Source organism: Protopterus annectens, chromosome 3.part0, assembly GCF_019279795.1.
Source record: "Protopterus annectens isolate FY-2018-M chromosome 3.part0, PAN1.0, whole genome shotgun sequence".
Lineage (NCBI taxonomy): Eukaryota > Metazoa > Chordata > Ceratodontiformes > Protopteridae > Protopterus > Protopterus annectens.
Window position 1 is genome coordinate 734577219 of NC_056731.1, and position 23162 is coordinate 734600380.

General features: G+C 39.4%; 1 protein-coding gene across 1 annotated transcript in view; it reads right to left on the minus strand.

The window, feature by feature from the left end:
* The window catches only part of DPY19L1 (dpy-19 like C-mannosyltransferase 1), a 2139210-nt gene that overhangs the window by 367822 nt on the left and 1748226 nt on the right, over nt 1-23162 (minus strand). Inside the window, exon 17 of the mRNA XM_044065091.1 lies at nt 17447-17471. Within this exon, the coding sequence (XP_043921026.1) occupies nt 17447-17471 (25 nt within the window). The remainder of the gene's footprint in view (nt 1-17446; nt 17472-23162) is intronic.

Below are 23162 nucleotides of genomic sequence, written 5' to 3' on the forward strand. Positions count from 1 at the left end.
AGGCTCCATGCTGCATAATAGGTTCATAGGTTAGTACTAAGCTAACTGAAATTGCGAGCCATTTTAAGCCTAGCCAATTATCCCTTGCGAGACTCAAACCCTGCACCTTGTGTTTGTAACGCAAACACCTTAACCATTAGGCCACCCTCCCAACCCTAATAAGTTGTGTGATGTTCAGTGGGGAGGTTACACATGCACAGAACTGAACTTGCACCTCCCGAAGGCAGAAAGTGCAGAGCCTGCAAAGCTGCAATGAGGTCATAGGAGTCAAAGCATATTCCCCAGCAGCACTATTATGCTGCACAAGTGTCCTTGATCTCCTCATCAGCCCTGGATGTGGGTTGGGATCAGCTAGGGGAAGGCTAAGCTGGGTCTGGTAGACCTGGTGGACAAGAACAACAACTGGTGGCAGCTGACAGCTGTGGGGAGAAAAAAGTCCTTTAGAAAAATTAAATAAGTATTCTGTGAGAGTGCAAGTAGCTCAGGATTTTTCCTAGCTGAAGTGACAAACATTAAGAAAAAACAATTTCCAACACAAAAATATACAGTATATGGTTTAAATGGAGATTGTGTCATGTTTTTTTCTAAACGTACAAGTCCCAGACAGGCACTGGGGAACATAACAGAGGCCTCTGTAATAAAGGCCCCCTCAAAAAAGGGTTTTGGAGACATTTGCAGCAGTTACGGCTAAGCTATCTTAACCATGGTGAAAATCAGAAATGGCATCCATTGTATCCTTCACTAAAAAATAACCCGGACCAGAGTCAAACATGCATAGCCCAAATCATTTTTTTTCCCATTGCCCTAATCAGTTTTTCTACTACTGGGTTTCTGGGAAGAACACAAAATATTAACAACGCTTCCTTAACAGGCTAGATTAAAAGCAACTACAGAAAATGGAGATCGGCCACAAGGACTATACGGCCAGATGACAACTACCCCTAAGGCTGGGACAACAGGTTCTTGACTGGACTCAACAGGATGAACTTCTGTCATAGATGAAGCAGAAAAAGAAGGAAACATATTTGCAGGGTCCAATAAGGAGCTAGAATGATGACTTTGGCCTTTAAAAGCTTTACATTCTGTATGATTTCATTATCCAAGGAAACTGGGGAAGAACAAAGGGGTCTAGTTAGTCAGAATATTCTTGGGGGGGGCTTCCTGGAAATGACATACAGTACAAAAAAAAAAACGTTTGTCACAGCAAAATTCTACTTCAAATGTCCTCACTAGGTCTCGCCCAGTCCACCTTTCTGTGGATCAAAAGATATCTGTGCAGTAGGTATCAGTCAGTAAAATGGCACTCCACTCTTTCTCCTTATCTCTCAGTTACCACCGGTGTACTTTGAGGCTCTGTCCTTGGTCCCCTCCTTTACATTTTCATCAACACTCTCTACACATCCACACAACAGACCACCCTAACAGAATGTGCAGACGATTCCACTCTCATTTCACATCTGACCTCCAAACAATTACTCAGGAAGCTTTAACAGCCAATGAAACAAGGCTTCATAACTCTCAACCCTCAAAAAAGACCAAGCTACTACTTTTTCCCCAAATACCTCTCTCATGAAAAAAAAAAAAATTAAAGTCTTCTCTCTTGATAACTCAACCACTGAAGTAACCTCTCATATCAAATTATTAAGGTTGATAGTGGATGATTTGCTTGCATATACAAAACTGCATAAGATAAACTCATCAAAAACTAGGGTTGATTTACAGAGCCAAAAACGTTTTCACTAACGCAACTAAAACTACACTTGACACTACTTATCTCTTCCCCACACTTTTTTATGATGCCCTCAACCTTTTTAACCTCCAGGCTTCACAAAAATTAAAACGTGAACAATGTTATAACAAAGTTGCTAGATTTGCATCAAATACCCTTTTCAGAACTCACCACTGTATGGCAGTAAAAAGCCCAAATTGGCTAGAATTGTCTCATCAACCAACATATATGCAGCTTCTTACCAAAAATAAAATTATTCAGCATCCATCTACATGTCCAACACTAATAAAAAACATTCTACACAGCAATGTTCCCAGTTGGTCGCTGTGATCTAGTGACCAAAAACTCCTGTCTGTCTACAAACTATCAAATCTGCTGGGCATTGTCTATATTTGTACAAGGTTGCTAAGGCCTGGAACTCCTTAGCTGCATCCACCAGGTCAGTACCCTCCCTCCCATCTTTCAAAACCACTTTGAAAGACTTCCTACCTAAAATCTGGCTTTGCTCTTGCTCAATATCAGGATATCCCTAAATGTGAACAAGTATCCTTTCATTCCTTATACCTCCTTACTCTCCCTTCTTCTCTTACTTCCTTACTTCTATCAAATTCTCTTCCCTGAATTTCTCTCTAAATATACCATAAGCCTATTTTCCCTCAATTCATATTGCAATTCCTGTTTGCATGAGACTAATTTGCCTTTAATTTCTTTATAAAGTTCCTAAAATTTCAATAAATATTAAATGATTGTCATATAACTTTTTATTCTTAACCATTGTTTTTATATTATCACTAATTTATTATAATTATTTAAAATGCAGATGCTTTTGTTTTATTTTTGAATATTGTAAGATTATTGTTCTTAAAATGTTTTGTAATAATTTGGAGCTTTTCTTCCCCAGCCTCTGCTGAAAATGGGCTTCTACCCAATTGGACTACCCCAGTAATCAACTGTCAATAAATAAATAAATAAAGAATCTGCATATGGTGTTGGTCAGTGATGTGAAAAGGTCATGACAGGACTTCTCCCATTTGTAACAGTTTTCTTGCCACTGAGGAGCTGGGGAATCACTCAAAAGGCAGGAGAATGCATTTGCTCACTTTGTCCTCCACAGAACTGGTAATATGGAATGTGAACTTCAACCACAAAATTGTTGCTAGTTACTACTTATGTAGTTCCATAGCTTCTTGGACGTGGTAGTAGGGTGAATAAAACAGAGTTTACCCTTGCCTGATGACGTCCCATACAACTACTACAGTCAGTACTCCTGAAGATAGACAGCTCTAGGAGGTTTGAAAGGCTACAACTGCTCTTATCATTATTATATGTAAGGAGAGTTCTGTTGATATTCAGACATGAAGAGAACCATCTGCCCATTTTATGCTTCCCAGATCCAGGACTGATGCAGCTATGGTGACTTATCACTACAAAAAGACAGGATTCAAATATAGCTAGATTGTCAGTATCCATCCACCACAAAACATTACTTACATGTTTGAAATATGCAGATCTTGTGATTCATCACATCATTATTCCACAATTGCTAGAACTAGTTTATACCCGAAAGGTCCACTGAAGAACTCTTATATAAGATCGTGTATGGCAGTCATATGACCAACTACTGCTACAACACTTAGAAATTGAAACAAAGACATGCAGTTGCTGTAGACTGCAGAATAACAGGAACCTTAGACTGAAGCATCTGAGCTCTGTGCGCTCATGTTTAAAGTGTCCAAGTTGCAGTTTATGAACCTCAGGCACTAGGTGACTTGGCTATATTCAAAGTTATTCACAGGGAATGTAACAGACCAGACAGTCTTAATGATATCACATGAGGATGTGGCAATGTGAATGATGATATATGATTTATGGAAGTGGTAGTGAGAGATCAGTCACCCAGCTATGGGGACACACTGTTTCTTTAAACTTTCTGGCACCAAAAGAAATCTGGAAGAGCATCTGTATTCTTACTGGTCTGGTGGGGCCTCCTGGATGGACCTTTTTTTCTAAGAGATTTAGGACATCTACTCTTGCTACTATTTGTGATGGGGCAGGACATCTAGCAGAAGACCTTATAGGGAACACTGAGATTGAAAAAGAAACTTGTAAACCCTGGATATCACTGTCATCAACCAGAGGCCTATGATGATGACTTACCCTTTTAAAAGGCGAAGGCACATACAACTCCTAAATGCATTCATAGAGCAGCAGCTGGGCAAGATCTCGGGAATGTGGCTGCCTCCTTTAAGATGGGCACAACTGTCAGAAGATTGCCAATAACCCTGACCCTAGCTGTGATTTCTCTGAAAAGAGCCCTGGTTGTTTTAACTCTTACTAGTATGTTACTTTACTCTGTTACTGTTGTCAACACAGAAAACACATCTTTTGTGAGGTTTTCTATATTTTGGAAGAAGAGCTCTGAGGAGTAGAAAACTTTATTGTTGTCAAGGTATTCTCTTTCTGCTCTATCTTCTTCATATCTGCCTTAACATCTGCTCCAATAATCTCTGGATCAAGAAAATGAACACACTAGAATGTTTCTTTGTTATCCCTTGTGAAATCTGTCAGTCTGAGCCAGTCATGCTAGTGAATCATAATGGCAGATGTGATGGCTCTAGCAGAACTTCTTGTTACATTACAACTCCTCTCATAGAAAGGCTTTCTATGGTGGAGACAATTGTGGATTACTTAATTTATCTTAGACTGGGCTATGCAGCAACTCACTGATGGTTTGGACAAGTTCACTGGATATTTCTCTTGGAGAGTTCACCACAGGGCCAAAGTATGCAAGTGCCCTCAGTGAAAAGTCTGAGAATACACAGATGCAATTCCTTAGGTGGTCAGGAGTTCTTGAGTCCTACTCTGTAGGCTGTAGCACATGACTCTGTGGTTGAAAAGCCTTCTTGACGGCCACTGTCAATATGACATTGTCAAGTTTAGGAGTCTCTGACAAGACACTCCAATCAACAGGAGGAAGCAGCACCCTACTTGCTATCTTGGTTATGTGAGGGCCCTGTATCAGGAGATGCCCAAACAGCCTTAGTAGTTATCCTAACAACTTCAGCAATAGGTGGGACCACCAATAAAGTCTGTGGGGAAGACCTAAAGTCTTCCGGCACAGTTTGTTACAGGACAACATAGGATTAGATGGTAAACCCCACTATCTCATCAGTTCCAGGGCTACCCTGAATTTTGGGTCATTAGGAAGGGATAAAAGTGAATCATTATTCTTCTCATCATTGTCTGACTCAGCAGGAGGACACGCCATTAATAAATCAGTGTGAAAAGTCTTGCACTTGTTAACTCAGATGAGTAACACCACCTTCCCATAGCTGAAATGGAAGAATGAACTTGGGTCCTGCTTTCCTAAGGTGAAATATATAAGCCAAACTCATCAGCAAAACTTCTGGGGCAAACAATGAGACTGGCACCTACACCAGCTGAATGAAAAGAGGATACAGAATCAAGATAGCTCAGTAAAAAGCCTGAGCTGAGCATGGCATTGAAACCAAGACATTACCCAACCCACCCTCCAGCTAAAAAGAATGCCACAGTTGACATAAGTGCTGGAAAAAGAAAGGCAACAACATTAACACTGACAACCAAAGATCAGCAGAGGAGTTGAGGACCCTAGTTAAAGCCAACATATGTGGTGCAGTGGGAACTGATGACAAAGTTGGCAAAGCTACTACTGATGCTAAAAGCAGCATAGAGTGATTAAAGACCTACAAGTCTGACTGCGCTATTGCAAGCAAGGTACCTGTCAATACTATTTTTAGGAACAGACACCAAAAAGTAGGCACTGATGATAAAGACAAGTCAAACCTGATCTGTAGGGATACAGGGGCAAAGTAGGGAATCTAGTTCCAACAAAACATCTTGGTGGTCCATAAAGACAAGCAAACTTCTTTTGTTTCAAGAAAGCAACATTCACAAAAGTTCCATAAGAAGATATAAAAAAACAACTGAGGGGCTTGCCTTGTTATCCACTGTCTCTCCGTTGTGGTTTCTACTATTAAACTTCCCTATCCAACACAGTTTCAGCAGCCTGTGAAACACTGGGAGGAAGTCAGCGCAAATGGCATCACTTCTTCAATAACACAATAACCTTCTTTTTTGTGTATCCTCTGTCTCCACTGTTTGTTGATCATCAGCCCCCTCAATGGCCATTAGGTCCATCTGCTCTTCTTTACTTGGGTGAGGGTCAACCAGGAGGTGCCAGCAGGGGTGATCAAGGTGGTGTTCTTTTTGTTCCCTCATTCCTATTGCATTCAGTTGGAGAGGTGTATACTTGGACTGTGCAATGGGAAGACAGCAGAGGGTATGCTCTCACTTCCTTAAGGAGTGTTTCCTCCAGGTATCCCTGCATCACTGTCGTGAGGCACAAACAATAAGTTTCCCAGTCTCTACCAGGAAGTTAACTCCATCCACTGTGCCCCTGAGTGTGTGCAACCCTTCCCTCCTCCCAGGGAGAGGCAAAGGGACTACACTCCTTTACTGCTCCCTCCTCCTGCCTGTCTCCCACAGTGCCAGGGCTGCCATTTGATCCTCAGTAACTTGGAAGACAGTTAGGAATCTGTCCCCTGTGCACATAGCTAGATTCACTTCTTCAGCAAATAGAGAAGTTGGTGAATTTGTTTCACCAATTAAAAATGAATGCAGCTTTTTGAAGGTCAGCTCCATACTGGTGCGACCCACTTTAAAATAAAAATGCAGTGTCAACAGCCAGTTTCTTAACAGACTCTGCTAACTTTATTGTAGATAGCTGTGCATAGCTGTATAGTGCACCGGGGAGGAGGTTTGACTGGGGACAATGTGACTGGGTTTGTTCAGTGACCTTAGAACTGGTGCAGTCAGGAAGGGTAGGGAAGTGAAAGGACATGTCCTGCTCCCCTCTTATATGGGATTATAAGGGCTGTGCATACACTGGGGCCCATAGAGCCATTGCAGCTTCTCTTGTGGAGACTTGGGAAACCACCTCAAGAGCTTAAGCTTTAGGGAAAAGGAAGGGCTACTTGGAGGGAATGCCCATTGTGGAAATGAGAAAACTTCCTTCAAGATCAACCCATTGCTCACCCCTACATGGTAATTTGCCAAGTGAGTGTGAGAGACAGTGCTGTAAAAGAAGAAAAACATTTGGAACTACCTCTGATGGCTGCCAAAATGATGGCCACTCCCAGTCAACCCTCACCCCAATCTTCTTTTTTTTCGGCTGTTCCCATTACGGGTCACCACAGTGGAACATCTGTTTTCATTTCTTCCTGCCTTCTGCATCTTGCTCTGTCACATCAACCACCTGCATTTCCTCTTTCACCACATCCATAAACCTCATCTTAGGCCTTCCTCTTTTCCTCTTAGCTGACAGCTCCATCTTTAGCATTCTTTTCCCAATATACCCAGCATCCCTCCTCAGCACAAGTCCAAACCAACTCAATCTTGCCTCTCTGGCTTTGTCTCCAAACTGTCCAACCTGAGCTGACCCTCTAATATATCGAATCCTAATCCTGTCCATCCTCATCACACCCAATGCAAATCATAAAATCTTTATCTCTGCCACCTCCAGCTCTGAATCCTGCCTTTTTGTCAATGCCACCTCCTCCAACCCATATAACATAGCTGGTCTCACTACCTTCTTGAAGACCTTCCATTTCACTCTTACTGGTACCCATCTGTCAAAAATCACTCCTGACACTCTTCTCCATCCAGTCTGTACTCTCTTCTTCACCTTTCTTCCATACTCACCATTACTCTGAACTACTGATCCCAAATATTTAAACTCATTCTTCACCAACTCTACTCCCTGCATTCTCACCATTCCTCTATCGTCCCTCTCATTCACACACACATATATTCTGTCTTAGTCCTGCTGATCTTCATTCCTCTTCTCTCTAGAGCATGTATCCACCTCTCCAGGGTCTCCTACACCTGTTCCCTACTCTCACTACAGATCACAATGTCATCCGCAAACATCATAGTCCATGGGGACTCCTGTCTGATCTCGTCTGTCAACCTGTCCATCACCACTGCAAATAAGAAAGGGCTCAGAGCTGATCCTTGATGCAATCCCACCTCCACCTTAAATGCATCCATCACTCCTACCACAGACCTCACCACTGTCACACTACCCTTGTACACATCCTGTACCATTCTTACATAATTCTCTGCCACTCCCAACTTCCTCATATAATACCACAACTCCTCTCTAGGCACCCTGTCATATGCTTTCTCTAAGTCCACAAATACACAATGAACACAGTATACCTGAATACTGGGGACTAAATTTGTCAATATATTTATATAATGTATTTCAGTACAATACTCAGGATTGTTTAATATTATGTATATATATTGTATTCATTATAGGACATACATACAGATAGTGAAACTTAACTTGACATGTTGGATGCATAAGTTGTGTTGATCTAGATCACCAAATATACTGTTGTTTTTGATCAAGAGGGACACTAACTGCTTAGATTTAATCAATATGGTGTGATATCTTGTTTGCTGGGGGTAAAAGTATCAAAATGAGTGGACTATAACAAACCGAAATATTGCCTTCTTGGTTGTACTTACAACAACAATATTTGTAATCTGTTGCATGCCAATTGTTACTTACATCTGGTGAAGCGGATCACTGCTCGGTCCCCCATTCACAATTAAAATATGGTCTATCTTCACAAACTATTTTCTTTGTGAATCTACTTTACTAATGTTTTGTATGGCTGAGTTTAATAACTAATATTGGTTTCTACCGTCACTAGCGCGTTTGATCCAGCATTGAGTGGGGCACCTTTTGATTATCAAAAAGAACTTTTCATTGTTAGATTATCTAACATTTAACCTTTGGAGAGATTTCTATATGTTAGTTTTAACTGTTATTCAACAGTTGTATATCAAATATATAAAAAAATTCTTCCTGTGTGGATTAATGTTAGTTGGTTCCTGAGTGGTTCCAGTATTTGGAGTATTGGCTTTGGAGGAAATCCATTGTTTATTGGTGTGATTGGTTATTTGGAGTGGTATTTACTAACTTCTTGGCATTTCTGTGTTTCAACCTATTATTGGGGGGACATTTCAAATTACATATGTTTTACATGGTTGAGTTTAACAACTAATACTAGTTGTTACTTACATCAGCAGGCTTGTTTCAGTGGGGCATTTAATGAATACCAATTAGAATTTTTGACTATTGTATTGGATCAATCAACATCTTACCTTGGATAGGTTTTCATGTCTTATTGAAAATTATTAATCAACAGTTTCAAGCTAAATATTGGAATAAACTTTTTCTGTGTAGATTAATACTTTCTGCTCCCCTAGTGGCCCATCAAATCTTTGTATTGGTTTTGGACTAATTTTAGGTTTTTTGTGCGACTGGGCCTTTGGAGTATTGTCTTTCAAACTCAGTCGTGTTACTGTTTATATTTTGGTTCTCTCGTGTTCCAACTTATTACTGGCTGTATATATATAATATATTCACAGCATGGATCTGAATAATATTCTGTCTGGATTATGTGCTGATCGGCAGGATATAGGTGTATTTGGCATTGAGAATCTGCCAAGCAATGATCCGGTCAATTCGGCTCAATCATCTTTGGTGGATTGTGATATGTTTTTTCATTCAATCACCAAAGCATTTAAAACCCTCAGATCTAATATTTGGCATCTTAAGCTATTTAAAGCATATTTGGCACAAAATATGGCTCCCAGGGGACTACGCATACGTACTCAACCTCTAGTTGGGAGACCAGATGATAAATTAAACCAAGATTGGAAGGAGGCTCTACAGACGGGATCCATGACATTTGTGAACATTATGTTACAATATTATGAAAGGACAGTCGACTCCAATATACAAGAAATAAAAAACTTATGTTCGGATGTTCAAAAGTTTGAATCATCCTCGAAATATCAGGATAATATTAAAAAACTCTCCCTAGATCTGATGGAACATGAGAAAACCATTAAGGAACGGAAAATTAAAAAGTTCCATCGGGACTACTCAGATTACCAACGGGGAAAACCTTTTGATTTCAGCAGATCAGTTAGATTTGTTGATACCAATCAGGTTAGGACAGGGCCTAGTCGCACCAAAAAGAGACCTCGTTCAATATTGAAGAACAAGGGGGATACTTCATGTAGTACCTCTGGGGAGGAATTTTCTCTCACGGATGGTGAGGGGTCCTGTGAGAGGGTTTCACCTATCAGGAAGAAAACAAACAAAATTTCCCCTTTAGAGGGGGCAAGGGACACCGGGGGGGCAGAAAGCACAGAAAGACCAACCACTCAGGTCTCTTTTCAGGGACTACTGGACAACTTCCTGAAGTAGGGGTTATGCCAGAGTCTAATCAGAATGTGTTGAATTTGTCCAAAGCTGTACTAACAAATGAACAGGTTGCTCTTTTGAATAAGGGTCTTAACTATATTCCGTCTTTTTTTAGCCAGGAATATCATATTGTACAAGACTTACAGGCGTTTTGCCGGATTTTGAATTTAAAATTGTTTTTTGATGATGATAAGTCAGAACCCTCAGAGGACTTTCGCTTTGGCAAGTCTTCATTCCAACCACCCATGAATAAACATGTTTCCATTTTTATGGATACAATTTTGAGGGATATTCATTCTGAGAACTTGGGACATATTATGTTAGCAAGTAATTTAACACCGGAAGACAGGATAGCGTTGGACAATCTATGTAACAACAAAGATATAGTAATTGTCCCTGCTGATAAGGGAGGTGCAGTTGTGGTTTGGAACACTACTGATTATATACAGGAAGGGCTAACCCAATTATCTGATGTTAAGTGTTACATGTATATGTCCATAGACCCTACGCCTGTCTTCAAGGATGAGATTGATTCTTTTTTGCAGCTAGCCTGTGAGGAGGGCATTATCAATAAAAAGTGTTTGGCCTCACTTATGGTTTCTGAACCCTCTAAACAGATATTGTATCTTTTACCCAAAATTCATAAGTCCTTGACAAAACCACCTGGCAGACCAATTGTCTCTGGAATAGGCTCCCTGACAGAACCCTTATCAGCCTTTCTTACTAAATATCTCAAACCATTATTAGGCCTTATAAGATCTAGATTGCAGGACAACACACAATTTTTGCAGCTAATCAGGGATACCCAATTGGAACCTGAATGGTATTTATGCACATTAGATGTAAAATCATTATATACGAGCATACCACATTGGGCAGGGTTACAATCTATCCAATACTGGTTGGAAAGGGCAAACTTATATACACCTGGGTTCAACACCCTATTGATCTGTATGTCTGAACATGTTCTCAATAAGAATGTTCTGCATTTCCAAGGCCAATGCTATTGGCAGTTACAAGGAACAGCTATGGGAGCATCTTTTGCTCCCATATATGCTGACCTTTTCATGGCCTATGTTGAAGAATACATGATATATGATACATCACATAACATCTTTCAGGTCGAGATGGACATCTGGAGACGCTACCTTGATGACTGTTGGCTGGTGTGGCGTGCGGATGAGGGTTACTTGCAAGAATTTGTGGAATATCTTAATGACAATGTATGGGGACTGGAATTTTCGGTGACTTATGATAAAAATACTATCAATTTTTTGGATGTCACTGTTTACAGGAACCCAGATCATACCTTGTCTACCAAAGTTTTCCGAAAGTACCCACAATACAACACCTTGCTACATGCCTCAAGTCTACATCCCCGTCACACCATTAAAAGTATTCCGATATCTCAATTCATACGTATTAAACGTCTTAGTTCTAATGAAGAGGAATACCAATTAGCCAGCAGGGATCTTAGTCAGAGGTTTACCAATAGAGGATATGATCGACATGATATTGCGACTGCCCAAAGTAGAGCTAATTGCATAAAGAGGGAAGAATTATTACAATACAAAAATAAGAACAAAAATCCATCATCCCATGGTACTTGTGTCAGGTTTATTACAACTTATGGGAGAAATATAAATATGGTTAGGAACATTATTAATAAACATTGGAATATCCTACTGGCCAATGACAGATTGCGAACCATTTTGGGGCCACGATGTCAATTTTCATACAAGCGGGGCAAAACCCTAGGCTCCTACCTGTCACATTTCAAACATATGGCAAGTGGGGGGACTATTTACAAACAACTCACACTACATGGTGATGAACTTTTTGGCTCCTTTCCCTGTGGACATTGTGGCTCCTGCTCATATATGCCCAAATCTAAAGAGTTCTCCAGTCGTAATACCAGTAGGATATTTAATATAAATATCTTTGGAAATTGCAGTAGTGATTGGGTGGTGTACCTTGCTTCCTGTTATTAAGGGCATTTTATGTAGGCCAAACTTCCAGAGCATTGAGATACAGAATGAACGAACATCGTAGTGATGTCAGGAACCATAAGGAGACTAGTGCCCTGTATCAACATACACGTAAACATCCACAGGCCAAATTTAGTTTTATGGTCATTGATCGCATTTCTGGAGATAGAACTAACAAACAAGGTTGGCATGGTTTATTGGATCAAAAAGAAAAACATTGGATTACAACTCTGGGGGCTCTGTTCCATCCGGGTCTAAATGATCACTTATAGCAGATTATGTGTATTTTTCAATAACCCTGTTGACCTATTATATTATTTAGGTTTGGGTTATTTTGATCTTGAAAATTAATTTATATTCATGTATGCAAATGATATATATTTATCTTTGTTTTGCCTTGCTTGATCTGTGTTCGTGACACCCAACTATATGGGTTTGCTAATCAGCATTAACTGTGGTATGGGGGTCTGGGTAGTTGAATCAACTCAACATAGGTAGTGTACATGTGAAATTACTAATGTTAGTATGGACAGTATTTGTCTAGCAGATGCTGGTTTTGGTCAAAAACTATACATGTATTTACATATATATGTTATTTTATACTATTTCAATTTCAATTCATTCCTTCATATTTACCTATGGTTGTTAGGTCCTCTATTTTTACTGTCTTTCATTGGAGTGCTACACTTTGTATATTATGATTATAAAAGTTTGCTAAACAGCAGTTACGTTGATTTGGGGTGTCTGGGTTGCTGAATAAATATAATATAGGTAGTTGATATGTGGAATTACCATTTTTGCTATTGACCAATATTTGTTTAATAGATGCTGCTTATGGTAAAGAAATATATATGTTTTTACATATATATGTTATGCCACATTATTCTAATTATAACTCATTTCTTTAAAAGTAATTATGGTTGACATGTCCTCTATTTTGACTGTTTTTCACTGAAAAGTTACATATTGTATTTTGTTATCACCATATTATTAGAAAAAATATTTTTTCATTCATCAATATTCATGAGCCTATTTGCCCTGTTGGCTCATGGTTTGTATTTAAATGGATGAGGACAAGGAATTTGATTGTATTGTCCTACACTGAAGAAGGCATTTTCTGCCGAAACTAGTTTGTTATAGTACAACAATAAATGAATTTGAACTCCGTTCTGCCTTGCTGGTCTATTTGGTGAATTTAATATATGAGCCAAACTCATCAGCAAAACTTCTGGGGCAAACAATGAGACTGGCACCTACACCAGCTGAATGAAAAGAGGATACAGAATCAAGATAGCTCAGTAAAAAGCCTGAGCTGAGCATGGCATTGAAACCAAGACATTACCCAACCCACCCTCCAGCTAAAAAGAATGCCACAGTTGACATAAGTGCTGGAAAAAGAAAGGCAACAACATTAACACTGACAACCAAAGATCAGCAGAGGAGTTGAGGACCCTAGTTAAAGCCAACATATGTGGTGCAGTGGGAACTGATGACAAAGTTGGCAAAGCTACTACTGATGCTAAAAGCAGCATAGAGTGATTAAAGACCTACAAGTCTGACTGCGCTATTGCAAGCAAGGTACCTGTCAATACTATTTTTAGGAACAGACACCAAAAAGTAGGCACTGATGATAAAGACAAGTCAAACCTGATCTGTAGGGATACAGGGGCAAAGTAGGGAATCTAGTTCCAACAAAACATCTTGGTGGTCCATAAAGACAAGCAAACTTCTTTTGTTTCAAGAAAGCAACATTCACAAAAGTTCCATAAGAAGATATAAAAAAACAACTGAGGGGCTTGCCTTGTTATCCACTGTCTCTCCGTTGTGGTTTCTACTATTAAACTTCCCTATCCAACACAGTTTCAGCAGCCTGTGAAACACTGGGAGGAAGTCAGCAAATGGCATCACTTCTTCAATAACACAATAACCTTCTTTTTTGTGTATCCTCTGTCTCCACTGTTTGTTGATCATCAGCCCCCTCAATGGCCATTAGGTCCATCTGCTCTTCTTTACTTGGGTGAGGGTCAACCAGGAGGTGCCAGCAGGGGTGATCAAGGTGGTGTTCTTTTTGTTCCCTCATTCCTATTGCATTCAGTTGGAGAGGTGTATACTTGGACTGTGCAATGGGAAGACAGCAGAGGGTATGCTCTCACTTCCTTAAGGAGTGTTTCCTCCAGGTATCCCTGCATCACTGTCGTGAGGCACAAACAATAAGTTTCCCAGTCTCTACCAGGAAGTTAACTCCATCCACTGTGCCCCTGAGTGTGTGCAACCCTTCCCTCCTCCCAGGGAGAGGCAAAGGGACTACACTCCTTTACTGCTCCCTCCTCCCTGCCTGTCTCCCACAGTGCCAGGGCTGCCATTTGATCCTCAGTAACTTGGAAGACAGTTAGGAATCTGTCCCCTGTGCACATAGCTAGATTCACTTCTTCAGCAAATAGAGAAGTTGGTGAATTTGTTTCACCAATTAAAAATGAATGCAGCTTTTTGAAGGTCAGCTCCATACTGGTGCGACCCACTTTAAAATAAAAATGCAGTGTCAACAGCCAGTTTCTTAACAGACTCTGCTAACTTTATTGTAGATAGCTGTGCATAGCTGTATAGTGCACCGGGGAGGAGTTTTGACTGGGGACAATGTGACTGGGTTTGTTCAGTGACCTTAGAACTGGTGCAGTTAGGAAGGGTAGGGAAGTGAAAGGACATGTCCTGCTCCCCTCTTATGTGGGATTATAAGGGCTGTGCATACACTGGGGCCCATAGAGCCATTGCGGCTTCTCTTGTGGAGACTTGGGGAAACCACCTCAAGAGCTTAAGCTTTAGGGAAAAGGAAGGGCTACTTGGAGGGAATGCCCATTGTGGAAATGAGAAAACTTCCTTCAAGATCAACCCATTGCTCACCCCTACATGGTAATTTGCCAAGTGAGTGTGAGAGACAGTGCTGTAAAAGAAGAAAAACATTTGGAACTACCTCTGATGGCTGCCAAAATGATGGCCACTCCCAGTCAACCCTCACCCCAATCTTCTTTTTTTTCGGCTGTTCCCATTACGGGTCACCACAGTGGAACATCTGTTTTCATTTCTTCCTGCCTTCTGCATCTTGCTCTGTCACATCAACCACCTGCATTTCCTCTTTCACCACATCCATAAACCTCATCTTAGGCCTTCCTCTTTTCCTCTTAGCTGACAGCTCCATCTTTAGCATTCTTTTCCCAATATACCCAGCATCCCAACTCAGCACATGTCCAAACCAACTCAATCTTGCCTCTCTGGCTTTGTCTCCAAACTGTCCAACCTGAGCTGACCCTCTAATATATCGAATCCTAATCCTGTCCATCCTCATCACACCCAATGCAAATCATAAAATCTTTATCTCTGCCACCTCCAGCTCTGAATCCTGCCTTTTGTCAATGCCACCTCCTCCAACCCATATAACATAGCTGGTCTCACTACCTTCTTGAAGACCTTCCATTTCACTCTTACTGGTACCCATCTGTCAAAAATCACTCCTGACACTCTTCTCCATCCAGTCTGTACTCTCTTCTTCACCTTTCTTCCATACTCACCATTACTCTGAACTACTGATCCCAAATATTTAAACTCATTCTTCACCAACTCTACTCCCTGCATTCTCACCATTCCTCTATCGTCCCTCTCATTCACACACACATATATTCTGTCTTAGTCCTGCTGATCTTCATTCCTCTTCTCTCTAGAGCATGTATCCACCTCTCCAGGGTCTCCTACACCTGTTCCCTACTCTCACTACAGATCACAATGTCATCCGCAAACATCATAGTCCATGGGGACTCCTGTCTGATCTCGTCTGTCAACCTGTCCATCACCACTGCAAATAAGAAAGGGCTCAGAGCTGATCCTTGATGCAATCCCACCTCCACCTTAAATGCATCCATCACTCCTACCACAGACCTCACCACTGTCACACTACCCTTGTACACATCCTGTACCATTCTTACATAATTCTCTGCCACTCCCAACTTCCTCATATAATACCACAACTCCTCTCTAGGCACCCTGTCATATGCTTTCTCTAAGTCCACAAATACACAATGCAACTCCTTCTGACCTTCTGTATAATTCTCCATCAACCATCTCAGAGCAGACATCGAATCTGTAGTGCTCTTTCCTGGCATGAAACCATACTGCGGCTCACTAATCATCACCTCCCTTCTTAACCTAGTTTCCACTACTCTTTCCCATAGCTTCATGCTGTGACTGATCAGTTGTATCCCTCTGTAGTTACTACAGCTCTGCACATCACACTTATTCTTAAAAATCAGTACCAAAACATTTCTTCTCTGCTCCTCAGGCATCCTCTCACTTTCCAAGATCTCATTAAACAATCTGGTTAAAAACTCCACTGCCATCTCTCCTAAACACCTCCATGCTTCCACAGGTATGTCATCTGGACCAACAGCCTTTCCATTCTTCATCCTCTTCATAATTGTTCTTATTTCCTCCTTGCTAATCTGGTGCACTTCCTGATTTACTATCCCCACATCATCCAACCTTCTTTCTCTCTCATTCTCTTCATTCATCAGTCCCTCAAAGTACTCTTTCTGACCCTCACCCCAGTGATGGGGAATAAATAAGCCCATTGTCTGGGAAGGAGCTGATGATCAATAAGACAGAGCAGGGACAAAAAGAGCAAACCTTTACTGTAGATGGATCAGATATGCAATACTTCAGGGTCTTGAAGAGTAAGGCTTTGAGGCTGAAGATTCCAGAACCAAAGACAACTAGTCATCCTGGAGTCTAGCATCAATGGGTATCCAATGACTCGGAAACCTTTTGTGCTTGCTTAAATAACTGCAACTGTAAATGTTTGCTCCTATCTCTTAAAACTGAGCAGGAAAACTGAACATATTTCACACCTGGTATGGATGTGACCCTCCTTTAAACAAAAAAGAGACATCTACTGTGCTTGTTCCATACAGAATTATTTCCCCACAGGATTAGCACCAAAGAAATTCACATTTAATTACTGCTTCCGAGGGAAACCACCCAAATTATAAAAAATAAAGGAATAGTGAATGACAAATGTTCCAAACCAAGGAGCTATAATCAAACTCTATTAATGATTAACTGCCAAACAAGCTCCCTGGAAAAGTAAAAACAAGAACAATACAAAACCACAGCAGCTAACCATAAATGTTTTTTATTTATTTATGTTTAAGACACACAGAAGGTAGAACAGATTACGTAGGTCTAGCTCTGAAAGAGGAAAATAACTTTCTGACCGAAAATGTCTATCAATAAGGCAAGAAACAAGGCAAAGTAAATGTGGTACTACAAAGTAGTAATTGAGACAAAATTCAAGAGAAGGTCACTCATGATAATTAAAGACTAGCATAAGAAACAATAACAGAAGACAAAACTTACCTCCCCATTATGAAGTAGTTCTTGTCTATAAAAACATGAATAAAAATAATGATGTCAGTATTAAAAAAAAGATAATTAAGGAGCTTTCCCTATTTTCCCTACAGATAAATTAACTACTACTAATAAATTAAGGTGGATGTTCTGTTCATTACAAGATGATACAGCTGAAGGTCTAATTTGATACACAAATTTCAAATAATTAAGCTTATTCACTATAATATTCACTCAAATTCAAATAATTAAATTCTTCATTTCCACTGTTATTAAAAATATTCATAATACAGTCCAGATTCGTGCATATTATCACAGGAACAAATTACACTCTGTCAAATAAAAAGTTCAGATGCAAAAAGCAGTGCCCAAGTACATCTCCATCACAAAGCAGTGTCATGCTGAACTGTTTAACTTGGCATCAACTCCAAATATTTAGGCTTTTTTTGTCAAAGGATATTACTGCTTTCTCTGAAGAGATGCAGATGTGGTAAAAGCCTTCAATGTAAAGTTATGTAAAAGTGAATAGAATAGTATTCTTCATGCATGAGGTAAGAGAAAGACAAACGGATAAGTACATAACAAATGGTGAGTTCAGAAGATAAGCTTAACAGCATACTAAACAGAAAAGACTAATAAGAAAAATTAGGAGAGAATAAATATGGTCAGTATATAAGTTTAATAATTTCCCGAAATCATGTCCAACATTCATTCTTTAACTCTCTCAAAATTTCCTAGTGTACAGAGACCTAAGGAAGAGTATTCTAATGACTCATCTAATGTAAGACGACAGAGACATACACAGAGTATAGTACTGTACTTATCAAAAGTTATTTTTGTGGCCTACATGCCTGCAATACAGACAACCTGATCTACAGACATAGCAACTACTCTGGTGAAGGGATGTTTAAAGAGAAAAATATTATTGCACCAGAGAAAAGTAGTGGCCTAACAATTCCAAAAGATGCATCTGGTGAAGGATGAGTGGCCAAACTGCAAAGGATAAAGAAACAAACAACTGGTAAAATTTTTATGTTTTTTTGGTCCTGTAAGCTGGATGGTAAAGTATGGCATCTACAATGTATATTTACAGATTCAGACTGTACTGACTTGCAAAGTAAGGGGCAAGAATAAAAACTAAACTGAGCTGTGCAACTACCAGTACTGAGTACCACTCTGCATGAAGAAGCACAAGTGGCTGCTTGCACCAATGTCAAAGAAGGATAAATGAAGACACAGGTGACCTGAATATGACTAGTTGCATAGGTGTTTGATGGTGCAGGCAAGTGGACGACAGGCATGCTCATCTTAAGGAGGAATGGGACCGCAATGATGATGGACTGGGTCTTTGACAGTCCTGGCAGAGGTTGAGACATAAAGTAACTGCTGATATGGGAGTATGGGTTGGCCTGGAGGAGTATTTGCTCAGTGTCCATGGTGGATATGTTAAAGAAAGCTACTTCTCATTGCCCACCCATCCTATAAAGGACACCATTCCACAAGTGAAAGGGCTATAATCCTATAACAAGATGACCTCCTCTGTAATTCATAGTGGTGGATCTCCAACCTGCTTCCTTGCTAGGATTTGACATTTGCCAGACTTGGGGGGGGGGGGGGGCTAGGGGGTGCAAATGCAAATACTGGGTGTCAGTAAAAGAGTGATTAATAAACACAACGATGGGTGAAAAGGGGCTTACAGAGAATAGTGTGGGTGTCTGTCAGGCCTACAAACACAGAGATCCTGTTTGCAAAAATAAAAGGCACAAAAAACACTTCAATAACGAACATGGATTTCAGTGAGATTATAATCAGAACTGACTGCTTCTATGAAATCAATCTTTTCAAATGATGAACTCTGGGAAAAATATAACTAACATCTAAAATGATAGGAGTAGGACACTAGCAGAAAATGATCCATTTGCAAGGATGGCTGATAAAAAGATGCTAAGCAATAAAACAAGTAAAACAACATTAAGTTCATTAGAAAGAAGAATAAGTCGTCCACAAATTTTCCTTTTCATACAGAATTGAGATAAGAAACAGCACGCAACCAACTAACAATGATAAAAATAAGCTGCATTAGAGAGCCCCAAGAAACATAAAAATACAGGAAAAACAATAATCATGATCAAACATAATTCTGTATATACTTGTGGACTACCTGCAACAGCAATTTTACGTTTATTTTTTAAAGATAAGGACAGTTAAATGTTGCTTACTGGCAGCTGGTTTATTGGTACCTGTAGACTGAAATAGTTTGTAGGCAAGCACATAAGTTCTCTAAGTGCTCAGGGAAACCGCAAATCCCCCAGCTGTCCTATTCTAAGGATGCCATAACAACTGCATCAGTTTAAGACTGTTACTGAACTATTACATAGCAAATTGTGCCATCAAAACAAAGTGCATTATGGAAATCACCAGTCAGGGTCAGTATGCTTACTAACAAGTGATTTAATGAGGTTGGACATAGCAGTAGCAAAGTTAGATAAATGTTCTTTGAAATCATCTGCAATTCCTAATAACTCATGACAGAAGAAGCTCAACAAAGTAGGGACTCACTTAAAGGGCTTTGGGCTAGTGTTACAGCCAATAACTAGAACTTCCCTTGACTGTACATTCTCCCTTTCTGAGATGTGACCTATCCCTAAAATACAGTGCATTTAAGGACCCAAGAATATCTGAAATCCTTTGCTTAGAATACCCCAGTTAACATGAAGACAACACTCTGACTTCATGAAAATTATTGTCAATCATACCACAAAACATGACAGCTTAATATTTCAAACACCTCCACACCTAGGGAATACCCCCCCCCCCCTTTAACTCAGCCCATCAATTCATACCTTCAGGTTGGAAATGGATGACTATTCATATACTCCCAAGTTCCAGCGTGAGTTATGCAGCATCAAAATGCTAAGTGGTTAAACAGGTCTTATTCTATGACCACATAAACTTATTGTCTAATAGGATTACGCTGTATATTTACAATTTTGTGCTCTCCATTTACATATAGTACATGTAACAGTAGACCTTTAACAAGAAGTTAATATAACAGTAAATCATAACATTTTTGTTTGTCCTTATGTGTCACTTCTCTTTTGCAAAATCTGTGAAATTAGTGATATTTGCCTTCTGAGGAACCAACACAGGTGTGCTCTCTCTGTTGTAGTTTGTTTTAGCCAATATCTCAGATTTATTCACAAAGTTAAGCTCTATTGTTCCCAAATGCACCAGGACTTCTTTAACTTTTTCCCATAGACTGTGAGACACCCAGAAAGGCAGTTAACATTACAAGAATGGATTTGTATAGCCATTACTGCGGGAATGGTTTGGTAAACAGTTGGTTTTAAGATCTGTTGGTTATACTACTTTATCTAATGACAAATTTGCTATGATACTGAAAAGATTTGAAAACAAGTTATACAAATTTTAAGTTTACAAATGGATGATTTATTTTTTAAGAACTATATTTACAACCAGAGGGTAGTAAACACCTATGGAATATCATAATGGTTTGAAACCTAAATTAGTATTGCATAAAAACTTACTTTAACTTTTTGATTGCACTGGCATAGAGCTGACATCTAATCTCTTCAGAGACAAAATAAAAAAGACAAATGGACAAGATTCAGTCAGAGATTATGGAGCTAATACCACAGATTATTTATAACTTGCTTTTTCCATATTATGAAGCAGAACTTTGTTGTGTTTTTAAATGGGAAAACAATAAAAATGACTATGATAAAAAGAAGGCCTATCCTACACCAGAGATAATTACTAAGACTTCTACAGCATGGGATGATGGCTACATATTTAGTGATGGCAGCAACTTTGATAAGGCCGACTATGGAAGTGTGAATGAAAACAGCAATTATTTGGAATTATCTTGCAGAACCTAGCGAACAGAGGTAAAGAAATCCCAGGTGTTGTGCCAGTCACTAAATACGACTCCACAAAATAAACTGAAATACTGAAAAACAAAAAATGGATAATGGAGCACCATCACTGAAGCAAAAAGCCTTTTATTAGAAAAAGCAACCTAAGCTCTTTCGTCTAACACAGGGTTAACCTTCATCAGAATAAAGAGGTGAACAGTGCTAGGTTATATACACAATATAAAACCACCCACTAATGAAAGCTCACGATAAATTAATGAAATAATACACTCTCCTAATAGGAAATAAGGCATAAATAAAATACACAACATATGAGTTTCGAATGCAAAAAATATATACATAATAAAAGTAATATCTATGAAACATAAATTTATAGCAAGAAACACATTCCAATAGTGTCTCTAAGTCACTCTCCCATTGGGGTGATCATCACTCTATCTATTGCAAAAAAGGAAAACTTTCTATTTTTGGGGCAGACTATACTATGACGATAAAGGGCATTGGTGCTTTTTTTTCTCTTAATGTCATAGTAATGTTCACGTATCCTGAATTTCAACTTTCTAGCTGTTTTTCCAACATAATAAGCAGAAAAGGAGTTGCGAGAAGCTAAACACACAACATGACTGGTATTACAATTAACTTTCCAAGGACAGGGTAGAGTTCTATCAAAATTTGAAACCACAGTGTAAGGGCATGTATGTACCTACACTGCTTACAAAAAACACACTTTTGCATTTTGCTGTGTGTCAATGTAAATCTCCCAGCAGCAGTCTCCAGTATGGTTTTAACATTTTTCCCCTTGGAATACACAATAATTGGTGGACTACCTAACCATTTCTTTATCTCATCTGTAAACACAGCATCCCAGTGTAATACAATAGTGTTGGTGTATAGGTACAGTGTGGTACTACATGGGATGATGAAAAGTGGGGTAAACCCAATATTTCCCTCATTTCCCTAAATGGGAACTTTCCATGGTACAATCCAAGTTGTGGGCTTTATCACAATGAAAACCTTCACTATTAAGTTTTAAAATCAGGGCAAATCTACCTCGTTGTTGTCCCTTCACTTCGGTCCTAATGTCCATTAACATTTTAATAGGATAGCCCCTATCTAGCAAGATACAAATTAAATAATGCAGTTCACTATCAAAATTAGTGTCATCAGAAATAAAACGAGACAACCTAACCATCTGTCCCTTAACCACTGCCTTTTTATGATAAAGGGAGTGACAACTGTAGTAGTGGAGGTAAGTATAACTGAACTTATGCTCAAGCTGTGGTAACTGGTTGTCTGGATCACACAACGTACTCTGCCTCTCAACCAGTTGGGGGGCAATATTCCAGCTGACTTGAATTTTGATGCTTGGTTGTCTTTTTCTCCTGTGGCTGGTGTTGAGCAAGGAGATTATTCTATTGCCACGAAATTGTCTCACTTTGAGGAAAAAAAAAACTTTATAACTTTTTTAAAACAAATGAACTTAAAATGCTGTAGCTTTTAGAAAAGGTGTACCTCTTTAAAGTCAAAAAAGTGTTGCGTATTTAGGAGCTGTGCTGTTAGGTACTGTTTTTTATTGGCTGGGGGAACAAGCATGTGATGTTCCAGTGGGTTTTAAAAAGTGTATTCTTGTTGGTGCAATCAGATTCTGAAAAAGTCTGGTATAATCTGAAGAAAGCGCTAAATCTGTGGTTGCAATAAAATTTTGGAATAACACCGAGTGGCTCCAGGTTGCATCTTTCCAGCTTTCAAGTGTTTTACTATTAGAAAGGATTTCGCTTTTGGCAATATTAATCAGCAATGCAATGGTATTTTCCAAAAAGTGTACAATA